This window comes from Melitaea cinxia, chromosome 13 (assembly GCF_905220565.1).
Source record: "Melitaea cinxia chromosome 13, ilMelCinx1.1, whole genome shotgun sequence".
Lineage (NCBI taxonomy): Eukaryota > Metazoa > Arthropoda > Insecta > Lepidoptera > Nymphalidae > Melitaea > Melitaea cinxia.
Window position 1 is genome coordinate 7,298,445 of NC_059406.1, and position 13,537 is coordinate 7,311,981.

At 33.6% G+C, this 13,537-nt stretch overlaps 1 protein-coding gene across 1 annotated transcript; it reads left to right on the forward strand.

Annotated features, from left to right (window-relative positions):
- The first annotated feature begins 1,476 nt into the window (after positions 1 to 1,476).
- LOC123659292 lies at positions 1,477 to 1,980 on the forward strand. The gene has a single exon (XM_045594538.1). The coding sequence runs from the start codon at positions 1,477 to 1,479 to the stop codon at positions 1,978 to 1,980; it is 504 nt and encodes a 167-aa protein (XP_045450494.1).
- Positions 1,981 to 13,537: the final 11,557 nt, after the last annotated feature.

Sequence of the window (13,537 nt, forward strand, 5' to 3'; positions counted from 1 at the left end):
TATGAGGGAAGCCAAACCCAATCAAAGTCGATCTAACACTAAGTTTATCAAGATTATTCTGAATATATATAGGCAGAAGTACAGACGACATCCGCAGCAAACAAACAACAATTTAATTAGAAATCTGCATCAGTCAAATAACAATTTCGTAATAAATAAACTAAATTAAGGAGGTTATTAGTTTGCAAGACATCATATTGCTCAATGTGTGTTGACCCGTACAATATGATTCATTTATAAAAAATAATTATTCGCTTCAGCCTCTAATATCCCACTACTGGGCATAGGCCTCTTTCCCCATGTAGGAGAAGGACCAGAGCTTAATCCACCACGGTGCTCCAATGCGGGTTAGCGGATATATTCCCTACTATGAGTAACAATCGCTATCAGGTGTACATGATAACAACCGGGACCGATGGCTTAACGTGCTCTCCGAGGCACGGTGGGGAGACACACAAGGACTGCACGAACATCCAGACCACGGCAAACACCTGTATGGCTAATACAAATGTTTGTCATGTGCGGGGATCGAACCCGACACAACAAAACAATTATTATTGTTATAAAATAAATATAATAGTACAGACGACCTAAATCACATGTGAAGTCATTATTATTGATCGTGCCGCTTTCACAGTAAACTATAAATAATTCATGCCAGTCCAGTTGAACGAAAGGAAGGTACAAGTAGCATTGTTCATTATTTATTCTTACGATGACATAAAATGATAATATACGGTTTAACTATAATTTGTTATACAATTGATTAAAATTTCAATTCTGTTTCTTTTATGAGGACTGACCCTTGGGTTTAAAAATAAAAAGATAATTGTATTTGCTCGCAAACGAAAAAAAAACGACTTTAACTATGTGCCGTCAGCACATTACATCATATGTATTTGCAGCCCTCAGTTGGAATGAGATACTCGAATGAGATACTCGCACACTTAATAAATATATCGTTCAGTTGTCGTGTTTATTATTATCATTATATACCACCGAGCCGCTATAGTGGTGACCCCGACGTGATCCTGGTCTGCTGGTGATGCTCCAGGATATCGGAAGGCACACGACGCTATTTATTAAGAATTCAAGTACTTCAAGGTTCCAATCTCGCAATAGTAAAGAATGAGTATCCCCGTCGGGCAGCAGAGCAAAATGACGGTTCTATCAACACCTCAGAACGACGCTGTCGAGCTAGCTTCCGTAACAGTATCTTCAAGGTTACCAGAATTTTGGTGTGACCAGCCACGGCTATGGTTCGTGCAAAGTGATGCGGTTTTGGGACCACAAAAGCTCAGTGACGATGCAAAATTTAATTTAATCGTTACTAAGTTAAATAAAGACATTATTCAACAAGTTAGCGACATACTTTTGAATCCACCGGAGACAAAGAAATATGAAACCTTGAAGGCTCGCCTGTTGGCAGTGTACGAGGAATCGGAAAACAGTAAATTTCAAAAATTACTCAGTGGAATGGAGTTGGGTGACCAAAGGCCTTCACAGCTTTTGCGTCGAATGAGAGACTTAGCACGTGGAAAAATACCGGATGAAACACTTCTCATTATGTGGCAAAGTCATTTACCTGCTTCTGTACGAGCTGTTTTAGCTGTAAGTGAAGTTAAAGACCTCGAAAAATTGGCTATAATGGCCGATAAGGTCATGGAAACCTCAAGACCTGTGAATATTTCCGAAATTCATACTACTGGTTCCAGCTCAAGTGACAACTCTTTTATATTGGCTGAACTTGCAAAATTAAGTTTACGTATTCGTGATATGGAGAGAAGTAGGTCAAGACCAAGAATTCGTTACAATAATCAGCATAGTCGGCGACGGTCTGTCTCGAAAGCTCGTAATACTATACGGCGTACGCCGGAAAACGCTGATTGGTTTTGTTATTATCATCACAGGTTTCAAAGCCGAGCAAAGAAATGTGTGGAGCCGTGTTCGTGGAAGAAACATAATAATTCGGAAAACTAAATATGGTACGATCGCCGGCGGAGATATGTACCATTACACCTACTCACCGCCTATGTATTAGTGATAATAAAACTGGACTCACATTTTTAGTGGACACAGGTGCAAACATTTCAGTTTTACCCTTTAAAAAAAAGTTTTTTAGTGATAATTTATGTGACAGTTATAAATTATACGCTGCTAATGGTAGTGAAATTAAAACCTATGGCACTAAGACTCTTGATTTAGACTTTAATTTGCGGCGGCCTTACCGCTGGACTTTTGTTATGGCCGATGTAAAACAACCGATTATAGGTGCAGATTTTTTAGGACATTATAAATTATTAGTCGATATTGGTAAAAAGAAATTAATAGACAAAGTGACAAATTTGTGTTTAATAGCGTCAGTGACTTTAAATAAGCAACAATCAATTAGAACTATCGACTATTCCAGTGAATACAGTGATTTATTAGCCGAATATCCTAACATAACTAAACCAATGTGTTTTAAGGAGGCTCCATGCCATTCCGTTGTTCACTATATAGAAACAACAGGATCGCCTGTGTACGCACGACCGAGACCTTTACCCTCAGATAAATACGTCAAAGTAAAGGCCGAATTTCAACGCATGCTGGATATGGGTATATGCAGACCCTCTAGAAGCTGCTGGGCCAGTCCACTTCATGTAGTTTTAAAGAAAAACGGCGAATTACGCCCGTGCGGCGATTATCGTCGTTTAAACAATATTACAAAGGCGGATAGATATCCTATACCTCGCATACAAGACTGTACATACTTGTTAGCGGGAAAATGTATATTCTCGCGTTTAGATCTTCAACGTGCTTACCATAACATAGGAATTTCAGAAAAAGACATTGAAAAGACGGCAATTACGACACCTTTTGGATTATACGAGTTTACTCGCATGACTTTTGGCTTAAAGAATGCAGCACAAACTTTTCAACGTTTTCTCAATAACGACGTTTTTAGAGACATGGATTTTTTATTTTCCTATATAGATGACGTCATAATTGCATCAGATTCGCAATATTTGCATAAACTTCATTTAAGAAAAGTTTTCGAACGTCTTAATCAGTTTGGTCTTACAATTAATTTGGCGAAATGCGAGTTCGGGAAAAAGGAATTAGACTTTCTCGGGTTCCACGTATCAGAAAAAGGCTTACGGCCGCTTGAAGATCGAGTTAAGACTATTTCGGAATATCCAAGGCCAGAGACCGTAGATGAACTACGACGCTTTTTGGGGATGTTAAACTTTTATAGACGTCACCTTCCCAAGGCAGCAACCATTCAAGAAAAATTAAATGCTTTTCTTCACAACTCAAAAAAAAAAGATAAGTCGCCTATTACTTGGACCGATGACTCCATTAAAGCTTTTGAACAATGTAAGGAAAGCTTAAAAAGCGCAGTTACATTGTCTTTTCCATCTCAAAATGCACCTATGTCAATTATGACAGATTGTTCTGCCACCTGTGCCGGAGCGGTTCTACAACAAAAAGAAGGAGACTCATGGAAACCGCTTGCATTTTTTTCAAGCAAGCTGAGTGAAGCGCAACAGCGCTACAGTGCTTTCGATAGGGAACTGTTGGCTATTTACATGGCTACAAAGCACTTTAGATATTTAATAGAAGGCAGACCCTTAACTATATATACAGATCATAAACCACTAGTTTATGCATTTAAAAATAATTCTATTGGGAAAAATGATACACCTAGACGGTTAAGACATTTAGATTTTATTTTACAATTTTGTACAGCAATCGAATACGTCAGCGGGACCGAAAACGTTGTAGCTGACGCATTATCAAGGATTTATACTATCGATTTTCCTTCTCCAATAGATTACGAAAAACTCGCAGAAGCTCAGGAAAATGATAAAGAATTGAAATATTTAATTAATTCAAACAATTTGAAATTTAAGAAAATAATTTTGCCGAATAGTAATATACCTATTTACTGCGAAGTGTCTACAAATAAGGCACGTCCATATTTGCCGCTGGAGTTTCGTATTACAGCATACAAAGCCATACACGATGCCAGCCACCCAGGAGTTCGCGCCACAAGAAAATTGATCCGAGATCGCTATGTATGGGCCGCGATGAATAAAGATGTTGCCATGTGGGTTAAATCATGTTTAGATTGTCAGAGATCGAAAGTGCAACGTCATACGATATCGCCAATTGGAACATTCCAGAAGAGCCAACGTTTCGAACATATACACGTAGATATTGTTGGCCCACTAACTATTTGTAAAGGATATCGGTATTTAGTTACCATGGTGGACAGAGCAACCGGTTGGTTAGAAGCTTATCCAATTAAAGATATTACGGCTGATACGATATCATGGATAGTTTATTCTGGCTGGATATCAAGATTTGGATGTCCATTGCGGATTACCACGGATCAAGGACGTCAATTCGAATCTAACTTGTTCACACTGTTGGCAAAGCGAATGGGTATAAAAAAATTGAGAACTACAAGTTATCACCCGCAATCAAATGGTGCTGTTGAGAGAGTTCATCGATCTTTGAAAACAGCCCTTATGTGTAGAGGCAATACGGAAGATTGGGTGAACGAATTACCGTCAGTTCTACTGGGCTTAAGGGCAAGTCTACGCGATGACACAAGTGTGAGCGCTGCGGAAATGGTTTATGGACAAGTCATACGCCTACCAGGAGATTTCTTTTCGCCTACAAAGCTAGAAATCACTGAAAATGAAACTTTTTTGCAAAATTTGCGACATAGGATAAAGCAAATTTCATCGGTTCCGAAACGAGAAAATAGGCAAGGTCGTATATTCGTACATCCTGAATTAAGCTCGTGTACGCATGTTTTCGTTAGATGCGATCAAGTCAGGAAGCCACTGTCACCACCATACTCCGGGCCATACAAAGTCATCGAACGTACAGACAAATATTTTAAAATATTGAAAGCAGATTCGCAGCAATGCATTAGTATCGACAGATTAAAGCCAGCATTTACAATTGACACCAAAGAATGCAAAAGCGCACCATATGAGGATACGACTTATGTAAACAAAAAGCCGAACGAACCGAGGATTACAATATCTGGTCGTATTAGCAAGCCAGTCGTTCGCTTTACTCCATAATAACATTATATGTGTGAACATTTATAAAATTAATAAACGTATAGGTAATTGTAATAACGATGGGAAAACAACAAAGTAAAGATATCAAGGAGGAAATAATAATAGCGCAAAATGGTGCCGGCAACGAAGCATCTGCAACTACAAAACACACGGAAACGATATTCAGAATTGAGCTTTATTTAGTTTTCATAACTTTATTTATCCTGGCAATTATAGGATATTTAATTTGGAAAAATTGCAAAACTAACTATGGGAGATACATGCGCAGAGAGTTGCAAGATTTAGGAATTACACCTTATCGCATAAGTGACCAGAGCCCAAACAGCCCGGTTACTCAGCAAGTGATTGTGTGATGTGAAGTGAAAAAAATTTGGTGCCTAGTTATTAGTGCAAGTTATGTTACATTAGTTTATTGATACTATAATCGAATTATGAACTCTATACTTACGTAATATACCACATAATGTTAGTTAATAAAACAAAATACATATAAGCATAATTATATTTCTTTTCCAATTTCATGATGTAACATTGAATATTATTATTTTATGTTGTACTTATATTAAAACAACTTTATTTTGTAACATTTAGTTAGCGGCTAATCGAATTTCGATATGTGAGTAGTAATCAATACTTAAATTTTTTGCGTGGTTCAAATGAACATTAATGAAAACAATGTTTATTGTATTTTATTTTATTGTGTTTTTGTTCTGTATTCAGAGTTTATGTTGCAAAACTATTATGTAATCTTTTTTAGTATGTACAAAGATTTTATGTTCTGTGTGAAATAAGTTTCCTATTTTTTGTCACTAAGAAATTGTATTTACTTTATTTTTATTTTTCAAAGGGGGGTGTTATGTGCCGTCAGCACATTACATCATATGTATTTGCAGCCCTCAGTTGGAATGAGATACTCGAATGAGATACTCGCACACTTAATAAATATATCGTTCAGTTGTCGTGTTTATTATTATCATTATATACCACCGAGCCGCTATAACTACATCGACAAGTAATACAACGTAAGTAGACGTAAAAATAGTCATGTAAACACGAAAATATGTAAAATAGTGATGTACAATCGCATTATTAGATATAACTCAAAAAGTAGTTGTTAGATCTCAAATAAATTTAAATAGGACCAAATGACAGGCACCAGCATTCTATTAAAAAAAATTGTCAAATTCGGAAGTCTGTAGATTCTGAAGTAACTAAGATACATAAAAAAAAAAACATTCGAATTGAGGGCCTCCTCCTTTTTTTGGAAGTTGGTTAAAAATTTATATGTCGAGAGGGATTTAGCTGCGACACTTCTACTACATAGAGAAATATGACTATGCCCAGCTTTGTTATGTTACAGATTGAATGAAAAAAATATATGTTGAGTTCTTACTATTGCAAAAATATACTTTTTCAATTATTCGATATAGGCAATAATTTTATCTCGTAGATTTATATGAGAAACAAAGATCGAAACGGTATAAGACGTATAATAAATAACTTTTAATATATGTAAATATCTTCTACGGAACTGATTATAAATTCCGTTTCAACCCTCTATCAACTCTTGTGGAAATAACTTCTTTATCGAACGACCAATTTAATAAAAAGTTCAGGTATACTTCGATCTCCTTACATAACTTTAGGGTTCATCTTAGCACGCATTTTTCATCAATTCATACTCATGTATGTAAGTAACACGTTGTAGCATTTAAATTAATAAGTAGCTAAGTCACTTAGTAAGTAAGTAGTTAAGTGGCTTTCAGGCATAAGTGAAACATCGCAGCCAGAAATCGTGTAAATTGACCGACAAACTTAACTAAAGGTATTTGTGCTAGTAGTAAATGGATGTTAAAAAGATTATCTTCGCTTATCGATTTTACTATTTGACATTATTTGACATGACAGCGTGGATAATATCTCATACGGTTAGTTCCATGTACACTAGTTTGACGTTTTATGGATTATATCTCTAGTATAAGTGAATAACTGTTATGTACACGTACCACCTAAGTATGGTCTGTTGTCTATTATTTTTGCTTTTGTAAACTAGCAGCAACCTCGATAAAAAGAAATAATGTAATTATTTTAGTACGACTTCCTCTTTCAAATCATTTGATAACTTACTCGATTAGATATAATCAGGACATGATATCCAACCGGACATCTTTAGGATCTTCACCTGAGCCAAGCGTCACTACGCTTCGCTCATCTGTGGTCTCTGTCATCAATTATCTAAATTATTGTGTGTAAATCAATTTCATTTTTTTATCAATTTAAAAGAACGGACACAGGTATTATCGTTCACATACATAATTATGCATGATGTGAATCAGAGATTGAGTTTAATCTTCTTAAGTCCATTTTTGTCTCAAATTTATTCTTGGGTTTATATATATATAAAAATTCTCTACTTGTTTACAGTAAATTTATTAATAATTTTTATAAGAAAACGATAAACATATTTATTTTATAATAACATCAATGAAACTAAATTAATATTCTCCACCTTAACTTTTTCTTGTGTGCACAAGAGGCGGTAGATTACAAATTTTTATAGCTTGTGGTTATGTAACATTCGAATTTCATCAAAGGCATTGCGTTAATTAAGAGGATACCTTCGTTAATACGCTGCTCACAAACTGAAACCGAAGCAGTTATTATTAGGTTAGTGTTTGTATATTTGCGTTCACAGTACTGCGTGTGCAAAATCTTGATGGGAGTACTATTCTAACTTTAAATTTAGTTGATTTTATCACTTGTGATAACTATCATTGTACTCAAAACTACTCAAACATGAATAAATACTTATAGCAAGTAATAAATATATTTTAGTTATTTAAAAAAAATTGTAAGTTTTATTAGAAGTATTTCTAATTTTGTACAAAGACTAGCTTTACCCACTGTTTTACCTGCGTTTATTTGAGAAAAAAGATTACTAAAATATTGTATAGCCTTAACCTTTCTCGAATTCGAACCAGCAGTTGCTGAGATAAAAAAAATTGAGATTTTTTCTGAGTTCTTTTTTAGATTTTTGATTGATTCGAACAAAGTAACTCTTCAGCTTTATAATACAAAAGTATGGATTAACAATAGTAGTCAGTTTTTTCAACAGTTTCGCAAATCATCCTCAAAAGTAGCGTGACACGAACAACATTTTCTTTCAAATAGTCTACGAGTCCTTTACTCATATCTTTCAAAAGGTATCCTTTTGAATAGCTTTAAAATATTATCATATTATTCGTTATAGGTCTTAACCTAGTGTTATAAATTTTATTATAGTAAGAAATCTAAAGCTATCAAAAATCTTTACGTACGCTTTTTGTTTTAGTACAATCATTAATTTAATTTTTAATGAGTTTCCGAACTTTGTTACGCATAGAAATACACATTGATACACAGACATTATTATATAGTAAAGTAAACATTAAATGTATAAAATGATTATCACAAAGACTTGTGAACTTTACTTGAATAATTTAACTTCAAATAACCGTTCATATGTCAGTTCTCTCACAGTTCTTAAAGCAGTATTGTATTAAATTTAATACTAAAATCTCGATTTTTTTTATTTTGAAAGTACTTTGAATGCTTATGGATTTTTAAATTTTTTGTTATAATGGATAATCGTAAAAATGCTTTTGTAAAGGTTTTTGAAGTTCACTCTCTTCAACCTATTTCTCTCACACCCTTTTTTGTATACAACAAAGTCAGCAAAAAACCGTACGGCTCACCTAATGCTAAGCAATAACCATAGCTTATAGATGTCTGCAGCACTAGAAGTATCGCAAACGCGTTGCAAATCCCCGACCCTCCCAGGAGCTCTGGCTACCTAACTCATCACAGGAATACTACACTGCTAGAGAGCATTATTATTTAGCTGTGATCTTCCGCAAGGTTGAGATGTTTCCCCTGTCGGGCTGCTCCAGAATTTGACCAGGATTGGACCAGATTTATGGCTGTTGCGCTAACGGTTGTGGATTCGATCCCCGTGCATAACAAGTATTTGTATTGACCACAGAGGTGTTTGCCGTTGTATGGGTGTTTGTGCAGTCCTTGTGGGTCTTCCCACCGTGCCTTGGAGAGCACGTTAAGCCGTCGGTCCCGGTTGTTATCATGTACACTTTTTTTTAATTCGTTTCTTTTTTAGGGACTTTTGTCTACACAGACATGTCTGTCCTATCATACCCTAATTCCCACTATATCTAAGAAAGAATCATTGATGATGTAATATCATATTAACAAAGACAAAAATTCTGTTAACACAGATAAAAATGATCCCATATCAAATTAATTTATACTAAAACGTTTTATCAATGACTCTCTCTCCGTTTCGTATTTATCACATTCAATCATGTACACTTGATAACGATCGTTACTTATAGTAGGGAATATGTCCGCCAACCCGCATTGGATGATTGTGGATAGTTAAACTCTGGTCCTTCTCCTACGTAGGGAAAGAGGCCTTTGCACCACCACTCCTCTCTCCACTCTTATATATAAAAAAACAAGCCCTGACTCACTCACCAACGCCCAGTCCAAAACCCTTGGACCTAAAACACTGAAATTTCGCACAGAGTTTTTTTTTAAATGATGTATACAAGTAATAAGGAATAATATTTCGAAATTCAACCCCTAAAGGGGTAAATTGGTCGTTCAAAATTTGTATGGCGAAACAATATTAAATAGACATTTCGATTCTAAACTTCGTAGGAGTACTCCCAAAAATAAAAAAGCAAATACTTCTTTTGTGATTTTCCGAAAATCAACCCCTTAGGGGGTGAAATTGGATAAACAAACTTAATAATCGACATGGGTGTCGTTATTTATGTTTTTTGGGACGTTGATTGGAAAAATGGCAGTTATTTCGAAGTCTAAGACTGCGGACATGACATAAAATTAATTTCAGCATAGACTGAAAAAATAAATAGTCTTAACCCTCAGGTAGTTCTTTAGGTAGGTTTCCTGTGCGAGCGAAGCGGCGGGCAAAAGCTAGTAATTATATATTATTATAGGCTGAAGCGATTTTATACTATGCTATACCAAAATAAATTTATTATATCTTCATATATTTTTTCTACATTTGCTATATCCATATGGTATAAACATAATATAACATTAAAACATAATATATATGTATATACGGACGTTATGTTTTTGTTAGCGGCCAATTTAGCGTTAAAATTAATTAAATTGTTATTCCTTGTAGAAACAATAAAATTAAGGCTAAAAGTTAACAATGCAAAAGAAAATCAGAGTGAAATAGAAATTGTAACTTCGTAAACTGAGTTTGTGAGCCGGAAGTTAATAAAGAGATGATATTTCCCTATTTCCTTTTTTATCCTTCTTCTGTCAAATAGGTACCATTTTAAGGTTTAGCCTGCGACGTCATTATTAATGTCATATAGTCATTTATGTGCTACAAAAAAATTATTAACGGCTCTTCTAATTAAAACAAATTATACAAGAATAATAAATTTATAAATTTATCAATTGCTTTCATCAACCAAAAAATAAATTCAACATATATATACATATTGTATTCACATGTACGTATAATAGCCAACGTATTATCTCATATAATTATGTATTTGCACAGTGCTTTAAAAACGGTTAAGGAATTTTTGGAATTTGGAATATGTATAAACCTAACCTATGGTTCCACAATAATGAATATCGCTTTTTCCTTTAATTAAGCTAACATTTTTAGTCAGTTTTTAGAATAAATAATTACAAACAGCAAATATATTACGTTTTTCTTTATTTTTGACAAAAAAAGACTCTACGCTTAAATAGGAACCACCCAGAAACATAAACTACTAATGGCATTTCGTAAACAATACCGGTCGCTAATAGTTTGCGTGAAATGTTTGAAATGAATTAGCTCCGCTGAAATATGAACCACGAGCACTTTTGAAAAACAAATCCAACATGAACGTTTAATTCAAAAGCAAAAACTAACTTCGATGGTATTTTGTTATTAACATTCTATAGTCCGCAATCAACATCCAGCCTCTACTGGCAATCTTACGTAGGTCGCCGAAAATAATGATAAGAAGTATTCTATAATCAACACAACGTGAAAACTTAAGGGTATAACGCAATTTTGTAAAGATAAAGATAACAATTACATTTAATTATTTGTAACGTAATTCTGTAAATTTCGACTTCTCAAAGTTAACGTTTTCTTTATAGGCTTAGATATTTGCACATGCGTATAGTAAAATCCCACAAACGACTTCTCAATTTCCTATAAATAAATTTAAAGCTTATAATGTTATTATTAGCTATAAACCACATTATTTAGTACAACAGTACATAATTTATGATACAGATAATATGTTTATTAATGCTGACATTTATGATACGAGTATATGACTGAGTGCATAGTAATTGAATCGTATCCATGTATCTGTGTATATTATTTATAGTTTCATATTAAATAAATAAAAAAGGAATATTAAAAAACTATGCAGAAAAACGACTTAATAAAAAAGTAAACGAATAAAAAAGTATTGACTTAAATTTAATTTTTCACACTTCTTGAGATCACATACCAAAAAACGCAACGAAAAAACTTAACAAGAAAAGAGGTACAGGTTAAAGTATGTATAAATAGGATATTATATAATCGATGCTAAAGTCAAATCTATAATTTTTTATTTCCTCGTTTTGTATCTTTGCGCGGACAAAGATCAGAAACTAGTTAATGAATATAAATAAAACTAGACATGATTTTAGTCAGTACAATGCTTCAGGAAACTAGAAACTTTTTATCCTAATATTCAGAAGTAAATTGTGAAAAAAAAATTGATTAAAATAGGAACAAAAAAAAAACAAAAATAAAATTTATAAATACTTATTTCTTAAATTTTGTGGATATGCAAATTTATTAGCCTTTCTCTCTAATAAAATATCTTTGTAAGTATTGTTATAATCTCCTTGTGAACATTAGATCCTTAGAATTAATTTTATCATAGACGCTTACGAAATCGACTTATAAATAGCTTTTTGGATGAAGTAAGTTCATTTTAATTATCCATTAGTCCATATAATCCCAATGATTCATCTTTTCTAAATTAATTTGAATACTTACACAATACTTGCACTCTTTTCTGTTTATTTAACGTCTATCTTTTTATCTAATTACGCTGACTTATTGTTGTAGTAAGTAATAACTTCTAATTATAAAATAAATTGAAAGTTGTGAAATAAAATTGTTAAAGCTACTAAAATGTACAAGAATAATTCAATAAGCATTACCAATATATTTTGGCAAATAAATATGGTGGCTTATATTGTCGCCAATAAACTACACTAATAAAATAATAGCAAATTGTAGTGTTTAAAACAACTTATTTGTTGGAAAAAAAATTCTTTTAAGAATTTTTCTCCTTATGTATTTATTATCTGCATATCATTACCTTCTATGAGAATGATAAGGGTACACAGCCTGGCTGACACTGCGTTCTACGAGTATATTACTGGATTAACATATCGGCATCTACATAAAAATATATGGTTGCTTTTGTCATTTATACAATCAACATAATATAGCCCTTTACATTTTTGGTAGCTGATGGTAAGCGATTACTGTACCTTATAGACAGCACCAGAAGTATTGCAAGCACGTTGCCGACCCTACCCCCAATTCCCCCCAGGAGCTAGTAAGTTACGCAAGTGGTCGCGTGGATTTTACTTCAGCCTGTAATATCCCACTGCTGGGCATGGGCCTCTTACCCTATGTAGGAGAAGGATCAGAGCTTACCACGCTGCACCAATGCGGGTTGGTGGAAACATATTTAAATAAATTGAATTTAGGCTATATCCAGCAACAATACATATAAAGGTTGGCCTTTATGAGGTCAATGTGTATACAGTTATTCGGTCAACGAGTTATTATATAACTTAATCGTGTTGGTTTTACTTTCATTAATTTACAATAAATAAGTTAATATTTAAGACACTAAAGAAACAAATTTTGAGACAAATCCAAAAAAAAGGTTTTCAATTGGGTCGACGTAGAAAAAAAATAGTAGAAGTAAACAATGGTAGCACACTTGAGCCTATCGTGCAATTTCGTCGAAACTTGAGCCGAAAATAAAACAAAAGACGTATTATTTTTATACCTATAACCCACCTTAAGGTTGTTCCGGTTGGATAAACTAAATTGCTAACTATGTTTGATTTATTAAACCGCTACTAACTTCAAAAAAGGAGGAGGATCTCAAATCAATCGTATTTTTTGTTTGTTTTATCATGAAATTTAACTGGGTGTACCAATTTCATGATTCTTTTTTAATTTAATGCTGATGCTTGTCACGTAGTCTTGTTTAAATTTGATAGATTTGACGAGTACTATTTGAGTTATCGCTAATAATACGTATTTAATCAAACATTTTTCGATTGCTTACATTATATGTATGTATGTATGTATATGTATATGTATGTAT

Excerpts from the sequence above, each read along its gene's own strand:
- LOC123659292 (XM_045594538.1), top strand. The coding sequence starts at position 1,477 with ATGGAGTTGGGTGACCAAAGGCCTTCACAGCTTTTGCGTCGAATGAGA.